This window comes from Thermobia domestica, chromosome 7, assembly GCF_964235325.1.
Source record: "Thermobia domestica chromosome 7, izTheDome1.hap1.1, whole genome shotgun sequence".
Taxonomy (NCBI): domain Eukaryota; kingdom Metazoa; phylum Arthropoda; class Insecta; order Zygentoma; family Lepismatidae; genus Thermobia; species Thermobia domestica.
The window spans coordinates 146,656,549-146,679,236 of NC_137460.1; the positions used below are offsets into that span (position 1 = coordinate 146,656,549).

Sequence of the window (22,688 nt, forward strand, 5' to 3'; positions counted from 1 at the left end):
AAGATGGATTCCAAAAATCTTGACAGAGGACCACAAAAATCAGCGAATGGCTGCAGCGTTGCACTTTTTGGACGCCTACAATAAGGATGGTGACTCTTTACTCGATCGCATCGTTACTGGTGACGAAACATGGGTGAAACACGTGAACTGTGAAACGAAATTGCAATCAATGCAGTGGGGGCACACAGGTTCTCCCCAAAAACCCAAGAAATGCATGCAAACAATGTCGGCAAGGAAGATGATGGCGACTGTTTTTTGGGACAGAAAAGGTGTGATTTTGGTGGACTTTCTGGAAAGAGGCACTACAATAAACGCTCAAAGGTATTGCCAAACTCTGCAAAACCTCAGAAGAGCAATTCAAAACAAGCGCAGAGGAATGTTGAGCTCTAAGATCTTGTTGATTCACGACAACGCCCGGCCCCACACGGCAAATGTCACGCGTGAAGTTCTTGAATCTTTTCAGTGGGAGTTGTTTCCTCATCCGCCGTACAGTCCCGACCTGGCACCGAGCGACTTCCACCTATTCCCAGCAATGAAGAAGTGGCTGGCTATGCAGCGTTTTGATGACGACGAACAGCTGCAAGAAAAGGTAACGAAGTGGTTGAAGTCGCAGGCGGCCGAATTTTTCGACGAAGGAATTTCCAAGCTCGTACATCGCTACGATAAATGCCTTAATTTGAATGGTGACTATGTCGAAAAGTAGTATTTGTGTGTGGCTTTCATCTGTATATAATAAAATTTGTTTCCTATACTTTGTTGATTTTTTATTCCAAAACGTAATCTACTTTCTGGATAGCCCTCGTATTAACGTTTTTTGTTTTTTTTCACAATAAACTATCCCTGTTACACTACAATCAACGTAAATGCGTACCGTGTAAAAATGTATACTAATAGCGTGTCGCCTTAAAGAAAGGTTTGGAGAGTACTACTGTAGAAGCAATACGAAAACATTGCTGAAGAAGATGAAAGTTCCCATTGAAAAATTCGGCCATTACTATTACTGAATAACAGTGTATACCAAGATAGGTTCAGTGAAGTTTAAGTATAATCTTCGCTAACTTATGCAAAAGTGCTTTCTTTCTACATCAAACCAAACTATGTCCCAAATGTTCGGAACTTACTGACAAAGAAATGTACAGGCAAATGAGTATGCACCATTGGTGACGATCGATCTACGTTAAAAAAAAAAAATATATATATAACAGCTGTTTTGCTACATTTACAGTTTCTAAAAAAGGAGGAAAGATTTACAAATGGAATGTGTATATTTGGAAAACTTTTGTATATACCATTAGAAGAAATATCTGAAATGAGATTAAACGTGTATAAACACACAAAAATTCTTCTTCAATTCGCTCTATAAAACACATGTAACATAATTTTAATACAGAAAATCTATATTAGATTTCACGACTTGCCCAGTTGTTTATTCCTGAATCTAATAATTATTATTACTTATGAACTGAATTACAATTGTTACTGATTAACGTTTCGCAGTTCCTTTTCTAAATTCAGGTACAACTTACAGTGTTTGAAAGTTCAATGTTTACAACTTAACACTTTGCTGTTACTCAGATTCACACAGTATTGATGACAGTTTCAGTGTCGTACTGGCTGACAAATTGAAAGCAGAGAGTTTTTTGTAACATACAAATGGATTCAATTTATCTTTTTCTATCGGAGAAAGCTTTTCTGCTGAAGGAATGTCATAGAACGACAAATACACTACAAGTCTAACATTATCTTCGTCACTGTTTAGAGGATTTCCTTTAATATATTGCTTTAGTAGCGGAACTAAATCTGTTTCCCATTTTTCTAATTTACGTTCCACTTGGTTGTATACAGACAAAGCAAAGTCTGGAGATATGAGAAGTGTTCCCGGTTTGACTAGACTTCCTGTTCCCTGTATGGATTTCCATGTGAGAACTTGCGCAAAAAGGATTTTTAACTGCCACATTAAAAATACTACAGGACTCGTTTCCATATTCTGGAGAGCCTTTAGAAAAGCAATCCAAATAGACAATATACCGGATTTATCTTGCGTTACACATTCGTATACTAAAGTTGACAAGATCTGAATCAACTGCTTTTCCGTATCACTACAGTTAGTACTATTTTCTAAGAAATAATGCGTGAAATTTACCATCGTTGGGTCAGATGAGAAACAAAAAACTGATGCAGGCGAAACTGTCCAACATGTAGCCTTTTCACAAGTAAGCGTTTGAGCGAGTAAGCTTCGGAATCCCTGCGGATCTTCCAAATAGGATAAGCATCCAGCTTTCTGCTTTACATCCAAATAACCATTGTTCTCCAAGAGATTCTGAAGCTGATCCCAATTAGATTCTCTACTGAATGTAATTGTCCAATATCTATCGTCTTGAATTTTTACTTCTTTGATCCTACTCAATTCTGGGAGTAAACACGGTGCACACAGCTTCACACTTTGATTCTTGTACCATTTTGTGTCTAAATATACTACCGACAAGCGAACGTAACACAATTGACCTGTGTCAATGTCACGAGGAATGAGAAGGCGGGGCTCAACTGCAAGAACATACAAATGTCGGAAAGCCTGCAAATGATATCTATTGTCATTACTATGTATCGGGAACTTGGGGAAAAATGCACAGATCATTGCTGCAAGAGCTGAGGGAGATGTAGACAAAGTATATCGTCCTCCTCCTAGAAACAATAGTCCTAAAGCCATGTGAGTGGCAAGATGAGACCCGTACGTTACAACACTGTTCAACGGACCAACTCGTGACCTTAAATATCGGCAAATACGAAGAACTTCTAATTCTCCCGTGCCAGCCATCACCATTGCCAACGACAGAACAATAACATTCAGACACGTTTCAATCGTTGACTTACCTGCCAATTCTGCAATTGATTTGCCCGACAGCGAGGTAAACATTTTTGCGTATTTCAGTAAAGTTACAAATGCTTGGTTATTAGCCGATCCAGCGAAACGTAAACCCAATGCCATGCACGCCCCGGCTAGAATATTGCAGTAGGCCTGATTCATTGTTTCATAATCCACATTCTCCACCATATCCGTTCTTGGTTTGCACAAACAATACGGACGTATTGTTTCTGGAACGTGAGATTCTACCCATTCTGAAGTTGGAAGTATCTCGTCCCATAGAATCAATCCCCTTGCAACAACACGAAGTAAAAGGAAGTCTGGCCGTACAAAGTCAAGAAGGTATTGAGTATCAGGAGGTCGCATCCATTCAGCAACGGCTTTGTTCCCCGTGTGAAAATACATCATACCAAGTGCAAGCGTTGCTCCTGGACTTGTAACATCAATATTTACAGCATCACCTTCCCTAATCTGATAGCTTGGAGATTTGTATTTCTCTTTCTGTGAGCCCGTCAAAGGCCTTCTATGACCTCCAACCATGTAATAATGTAGCGTATCTGGAATGGCCAAATCAGCTAAACCTGACAGTTTAGATCCTTGACCAAAAACAACTAGTCCTAGAGCTAATCCAGCTGCTAGAGAATAAGATTCTCTGTCTACGCTGTTTTCCATCTCAGGTCCTGGAGGGCGCCCGATTTCCGAGAGCAAAACTTCAGCTATATGGCGATGAGCTGTCCCCTCATACACTAAACCTACTCCAAGCAATGCGGCCACCTGAATGTTCTGTGGAATGTCAAGTTCAATTGATGTTGGTGGCAGGAGAGCTTCAACGTGAATACTCAGAAGTTTCGTTGTTGCAACATCCATTGAGCCTCTTTTGGTAGCAGCAATCCCCAAAAGCAGCCCAACGCTGGTCATTTCATGGCATTTCACTAGATATTCGTACGTGCTCATCACAGCTAGATTTCCCAGATGCCCATTAAGGCCAAGTGCCATTAGAAATCCTGCGTGTTCTGTAGGCACTTCGCTGTTTCCTTTCGGCTTATTGTAAATAATCCACGTTGAATCAATATCGGACGCACTAGGGCTAATACGCAAACCTGCTGCTACACCATTATGAAACAGGGGCCAAAGATTCATGTTTGGAACTACTTCAATGTGTGTTAGATCCACTGTAGTGCCACGAGGTGGTGCTTTTCCAGTGAGACACAATCTCGGAATTGGAAGTGGTTCGGTAATTACCGGTGCTGCTGTTCGTAAGGTGAACATTCCTCTCCCAACAACTAAAGCCATTGTCCTAGTGCACAACGCGTAAAGATGCTTCTCTTGTTCCTCTATGAACTCATGATCGGATACTTCCGGTCTCTGAGTAATGGCGATTCTCACTGGATGAGAGGATTGTAGCAAACGACGAACTTCGGCTACCCTATGATCCTTATTGAACCTCAACTTAAGTATTTCCATATCCATTCCTTCCATACCATCATCCTGTTCATCAGACATTCGACCTGCCTTCCTTGCATCTATATTTCCACATGGAAGATTTGACAAACTTGTAGGTCTGATTTTTGTTTGTTTTGGATGACACTGAGCAGCAAGGTCCTGGCGAACAATAAGGCGATATGCTGATTCTGGCCAATTGGAAGGCGGATTTTGACGGCATTGATAAATTGCGCTGTTGAGAAGTAAAGCAACACCAGCAGGTAACGTTTGTATATCTCTTGGGGTCATTCCCATCTCAGACATTAGAAGTACAACCTTTTCAGGAATTGAATTAGTATTATCTTTACTTAGGGCTGATGAAACCGAAAGCTTCTGATCGGATTTTTCTCTTTTCGAATAAACGTTCTGCACAAAAGAATCCAGATTTACGTTCTCACCAGGTTCGTGGTACAAAAGACTCACAAGTTGAACAACATCCTTTGTGCGCCTGTTGATTTGATGAATGTATGGAAATGGTGCAGGTTTTTCATTTCTAAGAACAAAATAAATATGGCTAAAGATGCTAGGCGGTTCTGAGGACATAAATGTTGGTTTCTGCATTTTACACAAGTCTTCTTCATATATCTGACTTTTACGTTGTACAAATAAAGGACAATGACGAGGAAAATCTCTCCAATAATGATTCATGTATGACTCTAGTTTTAAATCAAATGCTATTTGATGCAGCAATTGAGCTAACAGTGGTAAAGATTCTATCAACAGTAAATTCAGTTTGAACTCTTCGTACACCAAATGAAGAGAAAACAGAATAAGAGGAATGTGTGAGAAAAACACTGAATCAGAGTTGATTCTTCCTGATGGAATGTTCTCAGAGGCAAGATACGACGGAGACACCTCCAATCCTAACAAAGCCGCCATATCGCTTCCAACTGTAGTGTGATGTTTGGAGGTCAGCAAATATTCCCAATCTTCTTCCGATCCACAGTCTAGTGTTCGTTTTTTCTTTGTTACAACAACTGGACTACAAGATCCTTCTGGTTCCTGTTGATGAATGACAGGCAATTTATCCACTTCATAACCCATGAGCTCAAACAAAACACCAATAAACATCTGCCATTCGGATGTTTCAGAAATATTCTGTGTACCTGGGGCATTGCGAACTCCGTACCATTTTATAAACAACTGCATTGCAAGATCGTGTTGTAAAACAGTTTTCAAAGCAGACAGACAGTCTGAAACTACCCGAGACGAACACAGCTGAGGAATTGATAAACGGAAATATGATCCATTACTATATTCCAATGTTATTCTGTTTCCAACAGAATCTCGAAGTTTGACGAGGCCTGTCTGTGACGGACAATCATCAAATGAAGATGTGTCGAGATTAGGCGCAGTGTGGCTCGTATCAGGAACAACAGGAGATAATAAATGAACTGATTCATCAAAATTAGGTTCCACTGCCGAGGCTGGGTGATTTGAAAGAAGGCTGCTTCTCTTTGGAAACGGTGACAAAAACTGATTGAAAGATATATATGACGGTTGAAGCACTGCAGCAGCTATGCCTGGAATGTACACTTTACTAATGAAATTCACACCCGAATAGAGCACAACCGATCCAGTTAAGTCTACTACAGCTATCATGTGCTGTAACGGCAAATTTGTAGCGTATCTAGCTGAAATAGTAGTGGCAGCACCAAATGTAAGTCTCTGTGAGCTTAAGTTGTTATCCTTTAGTTGCACACACACAAGCTGAAATTGTGACAAAACCAGGTAACAAAGATAAGTCTGTCCTGTGAAGTTAGTACTCAAGAATACTTCACTTGCACATCCTGATGGCATATCTTTCACAAAGCTCTGTGCTTCCGTCCATTGATGTTCGAAGCAAATTTCTGGCAACAGGGGTTTCGCATCCATTTCAGAAGTCTCAATCGTAAAATATGAGGACGGAGCTTTATCATGGTGGGATACACTACCAGTAGAATGAGAAATACTTGGGGCCATGAAAGGACTACGTATTTTCTGAATTGCTCGTGTTACCCATCCCTGCGGAGACGACGATAACATCAACCGGTTTGTATCAGAAATGCTTGGTGACTGACATCGACTGAGTGCTGCCATCGGGCTTTGAGCTCGAGATGCCTGAACCGAATTTGAATTATTATTTCCAATAGCAGAACGAGTGTCATGAAGATTATATAAGGTTGGAAATCGATCTCGTGATGTTACAATACTCGAAATATGGGATAAAACACTTGCAAACGCTTGGTTCGAGCTTGTGAAATTACTTTTAACAGTATCTGAAGCATGTGTGTCTTGCAACAACTGGGAATGTTCTACTCTAGTACCTAAATTTTGACTTTCTTCTGGTAGCAATTTCCGTACTTTCCATACACTATGAAGACCAGTTTTTGAATCATACGTCATGCATATCGAAGGATTATCATTAGTGAACACTATTTTATGTGAAGAATCCGTTATGTACGTCACTGGCGCACCACTCTTCTGTGAAACGACAGGCGCAATTTCATCTAGCGGATGGGACAACGAAAACACTGTTGGCACTTGACCACATTCCACACCATGTAACGTATGACAGTCAATCGGATCATTTACTGTATTACAATTCACTGCTTCCAGCAAAACACCGAACTTTGTTTGCCAAATACTTTGCACTTCGAAGGGCAACGAAGTTACGTAGTCCTTACCATCGAGAGTAAAAGTACTCACATTGTTAGTGTCGACCACACAAACACAATGCATAGGTTCACCCTTTGGCTCTTCACTGAAGGGTCCACTAATCAAAGAAGAATTTTCGGTTGAACTATAAAAAGTGCACCATAAGGCGTGATGAATAACATTTTCACTCGTATAACACCGCAAAACTGCTCTATTTTCTCCTGACACTACTCCGTGACTCCAGACTACTGTTTTTCCGGAAACATATAATTCATCTTCGTATTGATGGTCTCCGTTTGCACCTGATTTTATTGTCCACCATTCTTTGTTACTCTCGGAAATAGCCACTTGGCTCAGTCGATGCAGGAGAAAAGATTCCGGCTGAAGCTGTGGATGGGTAGAGGGTAGCACAACTTCCCCTGGGTGTCGCTCCATATGCTTCCGACCATGAGGAGCAAACACCTGGGGGTCGGAGGCTGAAATCATTATTTCCTTCTTCTCATCCAGATTTGCTGACACAAAGTAGAGCGACCTGAAAGAACAAATTTATTTATTATTTATTTTACAATAATTTTACCCTGTACAATTAACTAAGAACAGCGCTACTCATTCCAATTTAATCTTTCTAGCGCCATCTTGATATTTCGACCATCTCTCGGAGTCCTATGTCAAAGAGATAAAAATTAATTATAATTAGTAGTATAATCTACGATTCTTTGTTTCAGTATATTCTACTAAATTCATCTAGCTAATAGTTTCACAACTGGGTTTCAACGCTTCAACAAGTAACTTTGAGAGGTCTCAAATATTAGATCAAAAATATTAAACGATGTGGTGAATACACTTTTTTATTGATTAGCTAATTAGCAAGTGATTTACAATAAATTTTACTTAACGATATGGTGAGTACATCCCCTTATTGATGAGCTAATTAGCAAGTAATTTAAAATTAAAACACTATTAAAAGAATCTTACTTGAAAATCACACCTCTCAACCAAAGGTCTGTAAGCAAAAGTTTACAAAATAGCTATTGGCTGTATTTTAAATCAGTTACAATTCTGACATTACAGCTTAAATTTCAGGTAGCCTTAGATACCTTTATATAGAATCACATATTTTGTTTTATTTCAACATCACACAAGATAATTACTAACTGTCAACAAACTTTCCTGATTTTCCACTTTTTACGAAATCCCAACGAATTGTGTCCAAACTTTATTATTTAAATTTCCGAATTTGAAATAAAATTTCGCGTATGGAATAATATTTCAGAATTTTTCACACATTTAAAGCAGAACAGAGTAAATAAGTAGACCTGCATTAAATGTTTACCAATTCTCTTAACATATTGGACAAGTAACACTAATATGTTTATGGCACTCAAAGGAACTGAACAGTAAATAAAACACCTGAAATATAAGTCGCCAATTTTGTTATATACGGTGGTGATACAAACAATATTTTAAATACAGTCATTTAATAATTTTATAGATGATTAAATCAAGGTTAAAAGAAAAAAAATAACTTAATTTTTGAGCAAATAGTAGAACACTGAGTACTATTACTTATTTCATGATGCAGACACGGAAATCTTCTAAATGATTTAAGTTTCATCTTAGCATCTGACAACGGAAAATTGCTTGAAGAAAAAAATCCTCGGAAGTTCTAAGCTCTTGCCAAAATTACACTCCAGTCACGAAAGTTTCTTATTCCTTTTTCGCATTTACTATATGAAGTTAAATATTAAATAAACAATAATATAAAACTTGTACGGTAGTGTTTAAAGACGAACTAATTTCTTAACAAAGTTTTATTGATATCAGATACTGGAAGAAACAAACAAACAAACAAACAAAAAAAAATACACGATAATCAAAATTGTACGAAATAACTAGAATGAAAGCAAGCTAAAATTCAATATACACATATTCTTATTTTGTCTGATTTAGAAATGTATTAGCACAATCAACAACAAATATCGAAAAAAAAAAAAAAAAAACTACAGAAAATTTGTATCTCATATTTATAATTCTCAAATAAATCATATTTTTGGAAGAAAACCCCCGTTTTGTTTGTTCTTTACATGAGATCTGGCTACCTCCACCTCAAGTCAAGAAAAAAAGAAAGAACTTTTGAATACATCAATTATCTGTTAAAAACTGGTCAAGAAAAGTAAATGAATATACGTTTAAATGGATTAAACTTTAAATGAATTTGTTTCCTCTTTATGTGATATCCATATAAATTACATTAAGCTAACTGAAGACTCTCTTCCTACACTGACAACTAAAAATGCTATACCTAGCTGTCCTGAATTTTATATAATTAATTTCTTTAATATGGGGATATACGGGAATACATTCTACCGACTTATTTTCAAATTTCATTAATATATAATATCAATTTTACGCAAGAGTCGTATCGTATTTTCGACGCGCAGGTTACGAACAGCATACTGATATGGTTACGTGGATCTCGTTCATTTACAATTCGAAAGATAATAATATTTCCTGACTGCAAAATTATCTTTCATGCACTCTACATGTACAAGAGTCATTTGAGAAGTACGTACAAATATGAGAACTACAGAAGTTCTGGAGACAAACCAGTTTTATTTCTCAACGCAGTCTTTTCTGGCGTTAATACACTTCGTCCATCGATGTTCCAGCTCGGCGATTCCTTGGGAATAATAGGATTTGTCTAATCCAGCAAAAGAGCATTGGTTTCTGCAATGATCTCTTCATTTGAGGCAAATTGCCTTTCCGCCACTCCTTTCTCGAGATTCGTAAACAAGAAATAGTTCGAGGGACCCGTTATGGGAAATAGGGGGATGTCGGACAAATTGGAGTCGTAGCTAAAATGCCGAAGGAGTGACTAAATGCTATGTCCTAATGAAACAGGCTCTTTCTGTGAGTGAAGTGTGAAACGTTTGTTTGGCAGTTCGGATTTCACACGGTCCAGTAACGATTCATATGACTGACCTGCTATTGTTCTACCCTTTTCCAAATAATCAATCAAGATTATGCTCTGCAAAACGCAGAATACAGTTATCATCATCATCATCCTGGCTGAAAGAACTGTCTTCGCCTTCTTTGAAACAGATTCCCCGCTAGCAACCCAATGTATCAACTTTCATTGGTTTCTGGTGTGTAGTGGTGTATTCATGTTTCGTTCAGTGACAAATGATTCCGTTGAAAGAGCTTCAAGTTGCTCTCGCAACACATCATACGATTCAATCTCTGGTCCGCCGTAAGCAATAGTGGAACGCTACTAGAACATAGATTTCTTATCTTCAAATATTGATACAAAATATATTGTACCCGTTCATTCGAAATACCCACGACACTAGCAATTTCACGCACCTGTACTCTTTACCATCCATAGCGGTAATCACATTATGGATTTTGTCAATGATTTCCGAAGTGATGGACGCAACAGGTCGTCTAGCATGTTCTGTATCACTTGTGCTCAGACGGTCACTTTGAAAGTTTCGAAACCACTTATACACTGTTGTTATTTTCAGTGCAAATTCACTATAATGTTCGTCGAGTCGCTCTTTGGTCTTTTTTGGTGATTTATCCTTCAAAAAATGTTTTATTAAGACATGAAATTCTCTTTCACCCACTGTCTTGGAAATCACACTTTATTCGCTACAACGTACACCACATACACAACATTGCCCCAATTTGGCAGAACGGGCACTGTGTTCTTCCAAATGATGCTATCCACCTGTGGTGCCATCTATCTGAGTTTGCACGAACTTAACAAATCACTCTCATAAGTACAAGTAAACAAACCATCAGAGTTAGCAATTCTTCAGAGTACACATACGTGAAAGTAACTACAAAATAACAATGAAATCAACCTATGATAAATGACTTGAAGTACACAAATACAAACCAATGTCAACACGTCAGTTCCTACAAATGAAATTTCGAAACATCAGACTTGCAGTGTCCGAAACCGATTATATGATGCCTAACTTGTACTATTTATTCAAGCTAGTCCTTGCGGTTATCTACAGCGTTATGATTGATGGTGTCTTCATTTTAAACCTAACATACAACCGAAGGAATATTATATATATATATATATCCCAATGGAAATGAAATTCCAATCCCAATGGAAAGGTCTTAGTAAGAGCTTGATATAAATTGTGCTGAAATCAGAGTTTCTAACTAACAACCGTTGGTGACTTTTAAACTCAACCGACATCTATTAGGTGTGATGAGTCTCCCCCTGAAAGAGCTATAGTAAAACTGACCTGCGAATATATATATATATATATATTACAGGTCAGTTTTACTATAGCTCAGATTGGGTGGCTTGAGTTGTTTATCTAGCCTGAACCATTTGGTGCTAACTTGTCTACTACGAATTTTTTATTTCACTCTCAAGTTGACCGCGTACTTATATTAATAAGCAGATTAGAATAGGGTCGCATATTGCTACAAACTTATTAGCCTAATTGCTATAAAGTTTATATAGCCTACATACATACATACATATCCCAGTGACTTACTGATGAGTTCTTATAAATGATCTTACTATATACTTTTATAACATATACTGTTTATACCTATTTTGACGAATTGGTTACGGAAAGGCGAGGGGAGCAGTGGCTCATTGGTAGAGTACTCACTTCGTGGGCGTGGGATCCCTGGTTTGATTTCAGCTCCCGCCAAGTGGGCTTTTTGCTGAGCAAACAATATGCGTGGACTTTGAGTTCTCCTGTTTCCATCCATTCTCGCTATTCCACCATTATCGTCTTCCTTCATCTTGGTGCATAATATCATGGGAGAAGGAAAGAATTTTAGACTTTTAGATATTCGCATTGAAAAGGAAAGTTTGCAGAAACTAATATATGCACCTTATTAGATCTAAAAGCCGTTCTGGAGTTGCATTTAATGATACCCTCGTGTGTTATCTGAGTACCCAAGTTTAATTTATTTCTTTGGGGCTGTTTCGAGTACATGAAGATATGCAAAACAGTGGAAACTTCATATCAATATGTAATATAAGGAACTATATTTTTATGATATCATAAGTATAGAGACCCTAATGGATTTGGATTAGGTTCACAGGTTCACTTCAGGAAATTCTTTTAAATTACTAAATCCAAGTCATATCAGAGTTTGGGATTGATAAAAATCTTGATCTGACTACTGTGGTATGCACACTGTTGAATGTAGTCTGAACATTTCTCTGATCAAGTTTTTGTACCAATACAAAAAAGACGATGTAATAAGAAAAGGAATTTGTACGTAGGTGTAAATGTATACATTTCACTTATTATAGTGAGCAAATATAGGCAGAAACCAGGGTGCATTGTGATAAAAATTAACACCAACCCGTTATTCAAAATAGCAGTTCTTATCGTGTCGTAGACGAGCAAAAATAACTGTAAGGAAAAGTAAAGCGAACAAGGTTAAAGAAATCGAGAAAGGTCCGTGAATCATTTTCTTAACAGGACTTACATAAGCAGAGCAGACAGCAATGGTATTATAGCAGTTCCAGCCCTCAACTAAATAAAAAAGTTACAAACGTGACTCCAGAGCGAGTCGTAATATTAACAAACTACATAATGAAAAAGATTCACGGGTGCAAAGGTAAGAATTCTAATTTTATTAGTCGTATTTTAATTTTACAAGTGTAGGTTTACTAGTGTAAAATCATTACAAGTGCATATGAAAAAGGACTGTATTAGATATTACTTTCCGCCAGCGAACTATTTTTCAAGTGTACAGAAACTTTATTTATTTTACATATGTAACATTACAAATATGAAACCGCTACATGTACTATACGAACTCGTATAACTGTGAAAACCCACATTAAAGTGTTTGTAAATGCAACACCTAACCTATCCTATGATACGTACAGATAAATCTGTCCGACACATAAGTTATCTAGTAACACAAGGAACACAGTATGTTTTCACTCTCCCCGCTTACATGCATACTCATAGTCTCTGATGCACCATTTATTTCGAAGTAGGCCAGGTTTTCGAGAAAAGCCGTAATAATAGCTGACCGATTCCATTTAAAATCGTCCAGGCAAAACAAAATTGGTCCCCATCATAGTCTCAGATTTCATTCATTTCTTTTATATGGGGTTTACATGCAATATTATTAGACCTGTATTTTTTGTTTTTGCAGAAAAAAAACCTCCTTCGATATACAGCCTTCTAAAATGGCTGTCCTTTCGGATTGCTCGAAAAACTGAAAAACAAGTCAAATTAAACGTTCTATTGTAGAGAAACAAGTGTACTTACGTTAGTAATAGGTGTGTTTCGGTGGAGGGGCAAAATTCGTCTGTTGGTCCAATAGGAATCACGCAATTCACTCGCAATGTTGCCACTTTGGTGAAAATTTTGCTAACTTGCAATCCCCTCTCAGGGAGCTGCTAGGAATATTTGTAATTACTATTTTGTTTATTATTCTTGTATATCTTATGTATTGTTAGTTAATATAGATTTAGGAAGAAATCCCGGCCGGGTAAATTAATTATTACAGTACATATAATCTATATTTATTCTTGTCTTTAATACTATTTTGTTTATGTAGCTTAATTGTTAAGTAACAGCAGTTTTCCTTCTTTCCGAAACAGGCTTTTTTTTTAACAGTTTACTTAGGGGAGAGCCAGAACCGAACGCTAATCTTGCTTTTAATTTTTCGTTAATTTTAAAATATTTTAAACCAAGCGTCTGGCTGGTGACCATCGGCTGTAACTCCTATATAAGAGCAGGAGAATCATAGGTTGGGGAGGATTCCAGCTCGGCCGTCTAAAGATATAGATGGTTCTGTTTAAGAGGGGACGGAATCTTTTTCTGGAATTCTTAATATTTTTCTCGGTCGAAGAGGCGGCTAGAGAGTGACACGGTGCAGCAAGAGGGCTGTATCGCTGTGATGCAACAAATATAGTTGTGACATATTTTCAGATCACGACTCTTTTAAGAGGAAGGGTGTCTGGAGGCCTATGGAGATTGTTGGTCTGTAAACTGTACCACACAGCAAGAGGGTTATGTGAAGGGGATGCGAATTAAGTCAATGAACCGTTTTTTCTCTCTCTCTCTCTTTTTTGGACCACGTCACTCCTTTAGAGGGAGGAGAAGGGTTCAAGTCCCGATTGACGCCTCACTAAGGAGGCGAAATTAAACTAATCTGATGCTTTCGTTAAAATCGCGATTCTTTAGTATTCTTCAGCCAATTTTTTAGGGGGTGGGGATAAGCGCGATAAATGGTTCTCTCCCATAAAGGGCTCGAGTCTTCATTTCCAGATAAATGATCCAAGACAATTTTTTTCCCTCTTAGTATGAATAAAGATTTGGTATAGGTCAATTATTAGGCGTTTTCCTTTTTAATCTTCCCATAAAGGTTATTAGAACTTTTTTTTTTTGTGTGTGTGTGTGTGTGTGAGAGAGAGAGAGAGAGTGTTGAAGCTTTGTTTAAATCCGTTGCATCTAGCCCAATCTCAGAATATTGCTTAGAGAGAGATACTTTTAGGGGCTCGTTTTATTTCTGTTTATTCAGCTATGCTATTCCTTCTGTGTGCACAAACATGCTAAAAGAGCCGCTTTCACTCTGTGGACGCAAGTTCGGTTCTCGGGATGTTTCAATTAAACGAGGAATGGTGATTAGTTATTGGGGGACGAACTTGGAGGTGGCAAACTTCAAACATTTTTATTTTTGTCCTCACGAGCCATATCAACCATTTGCTTCTAGCATTGAAATCTACTCGATAAGGTCTCTTGAAAATATCAAGGACTTACGTTTCAGATTATTACATCCTCCTTTATATTATGATGAAGAGCTGGAAATTTCACTAAGACGCCATGTTTGGCTGCCATTTTCTCAAAAACCACACCATGTAAAAATCTGAATTTTTTTACAACTATTTGAGAAGTACCTAAAAATTTAATATTTGTTAACCATTCATGCGGCTCCAGCCCCTAACTTTCGCAATGAATTACTGAAATTTCGATTTTTGTACTTGGAATGGAAATATTTCCTATGGGCATCTAGGTCCTGTATACATGGCGATTTGAAAGACAGTATGAAAATTTTGAGAGTTGAATCTTGACATCAAATCAAGCAGCAAAGTTCCTATAAATGTGAGTCGAATTATGTCTTGTTTTCGACTTACAGGATTTCCAACTCGGTACCCAAAAATCGGCTGGTGACAATGGTAAATAAAATATATATTTCGCGTTAAATTAAAAACTATGCGTTAAAGTCATGATGAAATTCAAAAAGTTGATTTATATCAATATGATAATTTTTATGTGGATAAGGCCGATGCCATTCGGTTTGCAGTGTTGCCAACTTGGTAGAACCTAGATTTGTTTCCAAATGACACTACGTGGTTTTTATTTGATATTTGGTATTCATTAATGATTGTAAACATCACATGAAGCACAATTTTCTGCACATCATCACAATTTTCGAAAACTTACATGTATTTCATTAAAAGGTTTTATTTCGTGCGTTATTGATAGTTGCTACATTGAGTGCGAATTTCACTTGATGTTTATCACCATTAGTAAAACCAAAATGTCGAATAAAAACTACGTCTGTGTAAGTTGTAATAATAATAATAATAATAATAATTATTATTATTATTATTATTATAAGAAGAAGAAGAAGAAAATTTCTTTTTTTATTATTGCAGAACCTCTCGCAACTCTACGGATCAAGTTCCAAGTTGTTCAAGAAGTTCTGCTGCGAAAGTTTGATACATGATTCGGTGTCGTCAATATCGTCCTAGTGTTCTCTAAAAGCATGAAAATTGTTATAACTGGTAACATGACAGTGTAGTGCACTAATTACAGTGTTTGTGTGAATAACAATGGAGAAGTCCTATTACATTAAGGACCGTATTAATTGTGTTGATTATGCTAAAAGGAATACGAGGATTGTGCACAGAAAGAATTCTCGACAAAAATTTTATCTTGCGGTGAAACATATGGATTGTGTACAGCGTGTTTGCCCAAACGTACTGTTAGGGGAGGATGATTATTTGTGTCTTGTACACAAGGCGATTTGAAAGACAGTATGAAAAATTTTGAGAGATGAATCCTTCGCCGTAGTCTAGATTTCACCGATGACGATCATTTTAATTGCGACACATTCATGTTTAGTACGTTAACTGTCTGGTTAAGAATTTCCAAATCTAAATTCACAGTAACAAGTTCTTCGTCTTGCTGGTGCATAATTTCATCTTTGCACTCTCTTCCGTGGTCATCAATATCACACACACACACATTCACGTTCTTCAAGGTAAATATTCAAAGCACCCTTTACACAAATAATCATTCTCCCCTAATAGTACGTTTGGGCAGTCAGGTTGTACGTAATCCCTAAATTTTACAGCAAGAAAATTTTTGTTGAGAATTCTTTCTGTACACAATCCTCTTATGCCTTTTAGCATAATTAACACATTTAATAAGGTCCTTACTGTAATAGGACGTGTGTAATTAGTGCACTACAATGTCATGTTACCAGTCAAAACAATTTTCATGGTTTCAGAGAACACTAGGACGATGTTGACGACACCGAATCATGTATCAAACTTTTTTGTGGTTGCAGCATAACTTCTTGAACAAGTTAGAACTTCATGAGTAGAGTTACGAGTGGTTCTGCAATAATAATAATAATAATAAGAAATTTTCTTATTATTACTATTATTATGACAACTTACACAGACGTAGTTTTTATTCGACATTTTGGTTTTACTAATGATGGTAGACATCAAGTGAAATTCATACTCAATGTAGCAAACTATCAATAACGCACGAAATAAAATCTCTTAATGAAATACATGTAAGTTTTCGAAAATTGTGGTGATGTGCGGAAAATTGTGCTTCATGTGATGTTTACAAACATTAATGAATACCAAGTATCAAATAAAAACCACGTAGTGACATTTGGAAACAAATCTAAGTTCTACCAAGTTGACAACACTGCCAACTGAATTGCATCGCCCTTACGAACGTAGAAATCATCATATTGATACAAATCAACTTTTTGATCATAACTTCAACGCATAGGTTTTGATTTAACGCGAAATATATATTTTATTTACCATTGTCACCAGCCGATTTTTGGGTACCGAGTTGGAAACCCTGTAAGTTGAAAACAAGACGTAATTCGACTCACATTTATAGGAACTTTGCTGCTTGATTTGATGTCAGGATTCAACTCTCAAAATTTTCATACTGTCTTTCAAATCGCCATGTATACAGGACCTAGATGCCCATAGGAAATATTTCCATTCCAAGTACAAAAATCGAAATTTCAGTAATTCATTGCGAAAGTTAGGGGCTGGAGCCGCATGAATGGTTAACAAATATTAAATTTTTAGGTACTTCTCAAATAGTTGTAAAAAAATTCAGATTTTTAAATGGTGTGGTTTTTGAGAAAATGGCAGCCAAACATGGCGTCTTAGTGAAATTTCCAGCTCTTCATCATAATATAAAGGAGGATGTAATAATCTGAAACGTAAGTCCTTGACATTTTCAAGAGACCTTATCGAGTAGATTTCAATGCTAGAAGCAAATGGTTGATATGGCTTGTGAGGACAAAAATAAAAAAAGTTTGAATTGGCAAAATTTTCACCAAAGTGGCAACATTGCGAGTGAACTGCGCGATTCCTACTGGACCAACAGACGAATTTTGCCCCTCCAACGAAATACACTACTTTATATGCTTCCTACTACTGCGATTATGTTACTAAAGCGTCTTTCATAGTCCTTTGACCCCTTCAAAAACAAACCGCGTAACTCGATGTTGTATCACAGCGCGCACGACTATTTGCTGATTGCTGGAGAGGAAATTGTTTCATCTGTTTCCCGCAATATTTCTGCCGCAGCACGGGCATGTATTTCTGCCACTGCGATGTGGTTACTCGTCTCTCTCACACCATCACCGTGATATGGGGCAAAATACCCAAATACTACATGATACCCCCTCCTTTAAGAGCAATTGAACATTGTTATTTTTCTCCAAATTGTAATTACAGATGAAACTACAATGTGTTGTATATCGACTGAACGATAAAGAGATGGCGCTGGTATGTAAAAGCAAGCATATTTATCATTATGGGAGATTATTTCTTCATCTATTACCTAAATCATTACGGATATCCATGAAAACAGATGGTACTTTCCCCCATTAAGTTCAATTTCTTGATGTGCTTTCTTACATTGTATCATGCGAACATACCGATAGTAACTTCAATACTACAAAGTAAATAAATAATGTATAATATACTATTCTATGAGAACATGAAAATTAGCTACTTAAGGTCTTAATTTTCTTCAAGTGAAATGAACAACGTTGATATCGTTTGATAAACTATTCTCTTTTATTTTCTTCTGCCCTTACGACTTTGCCTTGTTTATGTTTAACAGAATAACTCGGAGCAGCAGGTAACCTGCTGACTTCGCTGGATGACATCTTTAAATTGTGGCGCGAACTTCGCGTATTTTGTCATTTGTTGTAACAGTTTTCTCTTACAATTTTGACCTTGGTTCAAGAATTCGATCCCATATAGATACACACTTTGAGTCGGAATCTAAATCTTCTTACTATGCCTTAACAATACATTAATTACCATAATATATTGCATTTGTTGTGTACTATTTGCTTATGGGAGAATCAACTGTTATTAGTCTCACTTTCAGTGTTGCTAACTTATAGTTATTTTTCAGTTTTTCACAAAGAATCGTTGTCAAACAATTATGTCATTTCATGAAAATGGGCTAAGAAAAAGAGAAATTAAGTGTACTCGCTGTTCATATTGAAGATATTAAGTTCCTTATAGTATTTCAGATCATTGTTTGACCTTTCATTACAGATGAGGAAATAGTCAATTAAAAAAAGAAAAAGAGAGAGAAGTCAAAGAGGATAAAACCTGTTTTACTTATTAATTACACAGTTACTTATTCATTTCATTCACTGAGGTTATTTTTTTCAGTTATAATTCCTATACAGTCTTTCAAAATGCGCAGATTAAATGACCATTTGAGAGATGCAAAAACTGAATATTCGATGCCAGGATTGATCAAATGCACAAAGGAATCTTCAACATTTAAGAACCTATATTGGACAGGAATGTGCTTAACTTTTGAGTCTTATTTTTTATTATTATTATTATTATTTTCTGGCTGCAGCGAAATTAAGATGAGGTACTATATGCATGTTAAATAATGTGTCTTTATTCCTATGTAGAATCTAAAAAGTTTCTTGGAATTTGATGAATAAAATGTCGATAGTCTTCATACTCTCATGACTGATATTTGTTTACGGCGTTACTTTTCTGTTAGATATCAAATGAAAGGATAAGTCACGAGGATTCAAAATACATTTTATAGATATTTCATTACATATAACAAAGGAAATAAAAATTATAAGTTCTGTATTCAATAAATAAGTAAACTCTGCAGTTTTCAAGTTCTTGAAAAATGAACAATTGCTTGTTCCAAACACTCGCTCGTCTGTAATGAAAACGTACAAGGAACTCACCAATTTTGAAATGAAATCTTTTTACGAAAATGAATAAAATGGTGGAATGAAGAAAGTGGGAGGAAACGAAAGAATCCCGAAGAAACCCATGCACACGGTGTTTGTTCACCACAAGTTTTACTTGGTGCGAGCTGGGATCGAACCAGGGACTCCATGCGCCAGAGGTGAACGCTCTACCACTAAGCCATCGCCCCCCCTACCAAGAACTCAATTTTGAATAGAAGTGGGGGGGCGCGGTGGCTCAGTGGTAGAGCGTTCACCTCTGGTGCTTGGGGTCCCGGGTTCGATCCCAGCCCCCGCCAAGTGAACTTTGTGGTGGACAAACACCGTGCTCGTGGGTTTTCTCGGGGTTCTCCCGTTTCCTCCCACTTTCTTCATTCCACCATTTTCACTCATCTCTCATTATCACCGTCTCCTTTAGCCTAACCGGCATAACCGTGGGACGTAAAACTCAAAGATTTCATTTCATTTCATTTCATTTGAATAGAAGTGTTGAGTACAACTGCAAATGTTTCTAGGTCCGATAATTAACTCCTTTGTGGCTATATGATTCGCGTATGCATCATCGGTCGGGTGACCCGCGTTCGATTTCCGGAGAAAGTTCGTGTAGCTCGGATCACTCGTTAGACTAGGTCAATATCTCATAGAGCCTTGCTGTTGAAGGGGACAATAAACTTTAATACATTCATGCAATCATAGATTTACTAGTAGGGCAACTAAGTCATCATGTAATTGTGGCTCTAAATCCTAACATTTTTACTAGATTGGCAGCTAGAGGAAACGTTAGGAGTGGAGATAGTAAGTTTTAGTTGTAATTTACACTGGTAGAAGAAACTTAACATGTGGTTCTCCCCTTCTTCCTCCTGGTACGTGTCTATGTTTACATAGTAGTTCGAAGATTCAGGAGAGCAGTGCGCACTCAGGGAAGTTTCGGGTTTGGATATAGTATACATGAAGCTGCATCAGTTCCCGAAGGAGCAGGACGCTCATACTTTTAGGGATTATTCATTGAGTATGTACGAACTTACAAAGGGGGTAACAAAGCGACTTTTATTTACTTATCGACTGATACGAAAATAAAAAAGAACGTACCTGTACTTTATATCTGCATGTGTAGTGCCCTTGTACTTTATCTATGACTATGTGTGTGTGTGGGGGGGGGGGATTTAATGCATATCGCATGTCTTGTGCACATGGATACTTCTTACTATTGTACTACGTAGAAAATTTATGGTATTTCATGTAGAAGTGGTAATAGAACACACAAGAAACGCAGATCAGGGGGTTCTCATGTATACTATTACCTCGGGTTTTTGAGCAAAGATATTATGCAGAAATAAACGATTACGATATTGAGATACTTACACACACACGCGCACTTGAAATTAGAAAACCTTCAAAAGTTGAACCCCTTTCTCTTCAGAACTTCCGAGTACACCACTGCAAACGAGATAAAATGGTTCCTTATTCTCCTATCACAAACTCATGCAATTTCATTTTTAATCTCATTGTTTCTCACTTCAGTTTGTTTATTCATTTCTTAGCACAAAATAGCATATAAAATCTTTTGTTTAATTAGTTGGCAACATTTCTGCACTGTGGTCTGCATAGTTTACAAAGTGTGCAAAGGTAAGTGAAAATCAGATGAAGTACATTCGTTTCTCTAAAATAGAACTTTTAATTTTCAGGCTTTCAAGCAATCCGAGAGAAGGATGGTTATCTTGAAAGGTTGTATATTGAAGTTTTTTTTTTTTTTTTTTTTTTGTTAATAAGATAAAAAGGGTCTAATAATTTTGTATGTAGTTTTTCATTTTAAAAAATAAACAATCTGAGAGAGTCGTGTGGACAACCCTAGACGATTTGAAATGGAATCACTCAGCTACGAAAATGTAATAATCCTCAATTTTTAGGATCGCTAATATAGCAGGGAAGTACAAAGTAGAGTAAGGTAGGGTTAGTTTCGGGTTAGGGAGACCCATTTTGTTAAAATCATGTGAAATTTCGCGTCTCTGCGTAAACACACCAACTGGAGCATCTCTGTACACCTTCAGCCAATACGATGTGAAACATTTTTCTTGAATGAGAGTGTGAGTATAGTAAAAACATTGTATGTTTAAGTGTGCTCTTCCACAATCCTCGTTTATGTGTATATCCCCCGTCGCTGACGCGCCCACTCTACGGACGCAGCCCCTCGCTAACGCTCGGGCCCACCTCCTCTGACTAAGTTAGGTAGCATTCGTCACCCAATACAATTTGGCTCGTTTTATGCACTGTACTTTTTTTTGCCATACGTTCGCACTATAATTAAACTGAGCCGTCCTGAAGTAAATCTACAAGTACTAATGGAGTTCCTCATTTAGGCCTAGTGCGTGCTCTGCTAAAAGAAATACAAAGCTCTAACCTAACCTGAAAATGTAAGAAATGTCAAAATTTGGTAGAACAGTCTGTTCTAGTGCCCTGTATCTTTTGTTGGTTCAGGTTACATTAGATTAAATTAGGCTAAGCTAGGTTGTCTTTTGTATCGGCCTCCAGTTCCAAAACTATCCCGCCTGGGTCCCGCAAAACTTTTTTCCCAGGTTCGAGACCCGTTCAGGATGTTATGCATTACTCTTTTAAGACTCATTATCTCATTCACATCCCATTGTCTACGTTAACCGAAAGAGTACAATAGTTGAATGAAACTCATAAAAACAAAAGAATAAAATAGGCCTACAAATTACAAAAACAGAATACCTTGGTTAACTGCTTCTAAACAACCCTCCAGCTTCCAGATTTGAAATACAATTTTATTAATTTGGCAGGTAATAATCTTTCATACAAATGGGATCACTTGCGTAACTTCCCTTTTCAATCCCTTGAGGAGTGCAGCAATAGAAGCCAGAACATGAAAAGAATAAATTGATGTTTACCGGTATTTAATAACATACATGCATACACAGATAACATTCAATAGTATATACACCGGAAGTTGCATACCAAACCAAGGCAGTGATGCCAACCAGAAACATTACGAAATCCCATGACGAGAGGCAAAAAGTCCCATTTCACGTATGAATTTCCCACGTTATAATATTTAAAAATATACTATAAGATTAAAAATTAAATTTCTTTCTTTTAGTCACTTTTTACTAGTGGTGGGCACAAAAACCGTTTTTTCGGTTTTCGGTTTTTTGAACATTTT

At 37.1% G+C, this 22,688-nt stretch overlaps 1 protein-coding gene across 2 annotated transcripts; it reads right to left on the reverse strand.

The window, feature by feature from the left end:
* On the reverse strand, positions 1-22,474 carry shtd (anaphase promoting complex subunit 1). Of its 2 annotated transcripts, XM_081765371.1 has the most exons (3): positions 22,241-22,474; positions 11,626-11,761; positions 1-7,514 (listed from the first exon to the last, which is right to left on the reverse strand). In XM_081765371.1, the coding sequence occupies exon 3, from the start codon at positions 7,466-7,468 to the stop codon at positions 1,568-1,570; it is 5,901 nt and encodes a 1,966-aa protein (XP_081621497.1). In that variant the 5' UTR covers positions 7,469-7,514; positions 11,626-11,761; positions 22,241-22,474; the 3' UTR covers positions 1-1,567. The 2 variants fall into 2 exon arrangements, with proteins under 2 accessions (XP_081621497.1, XP_081621496.1); XM_081765370.1 differs by lacking the exon at positions 11,626-11,761.
* Between the last annotated feature and the right edge of the window lie 214 nt (positions 22,475-22,688).

Coding starts and splice junctions, on each gene's coding strand:
- shtd (XM_081765370.1), bottom strand. CDS start 7,468: ATGATTTCAGCCTCCGACCCCCAGGTGTTTGCTCCTCATGGTCGGAAG.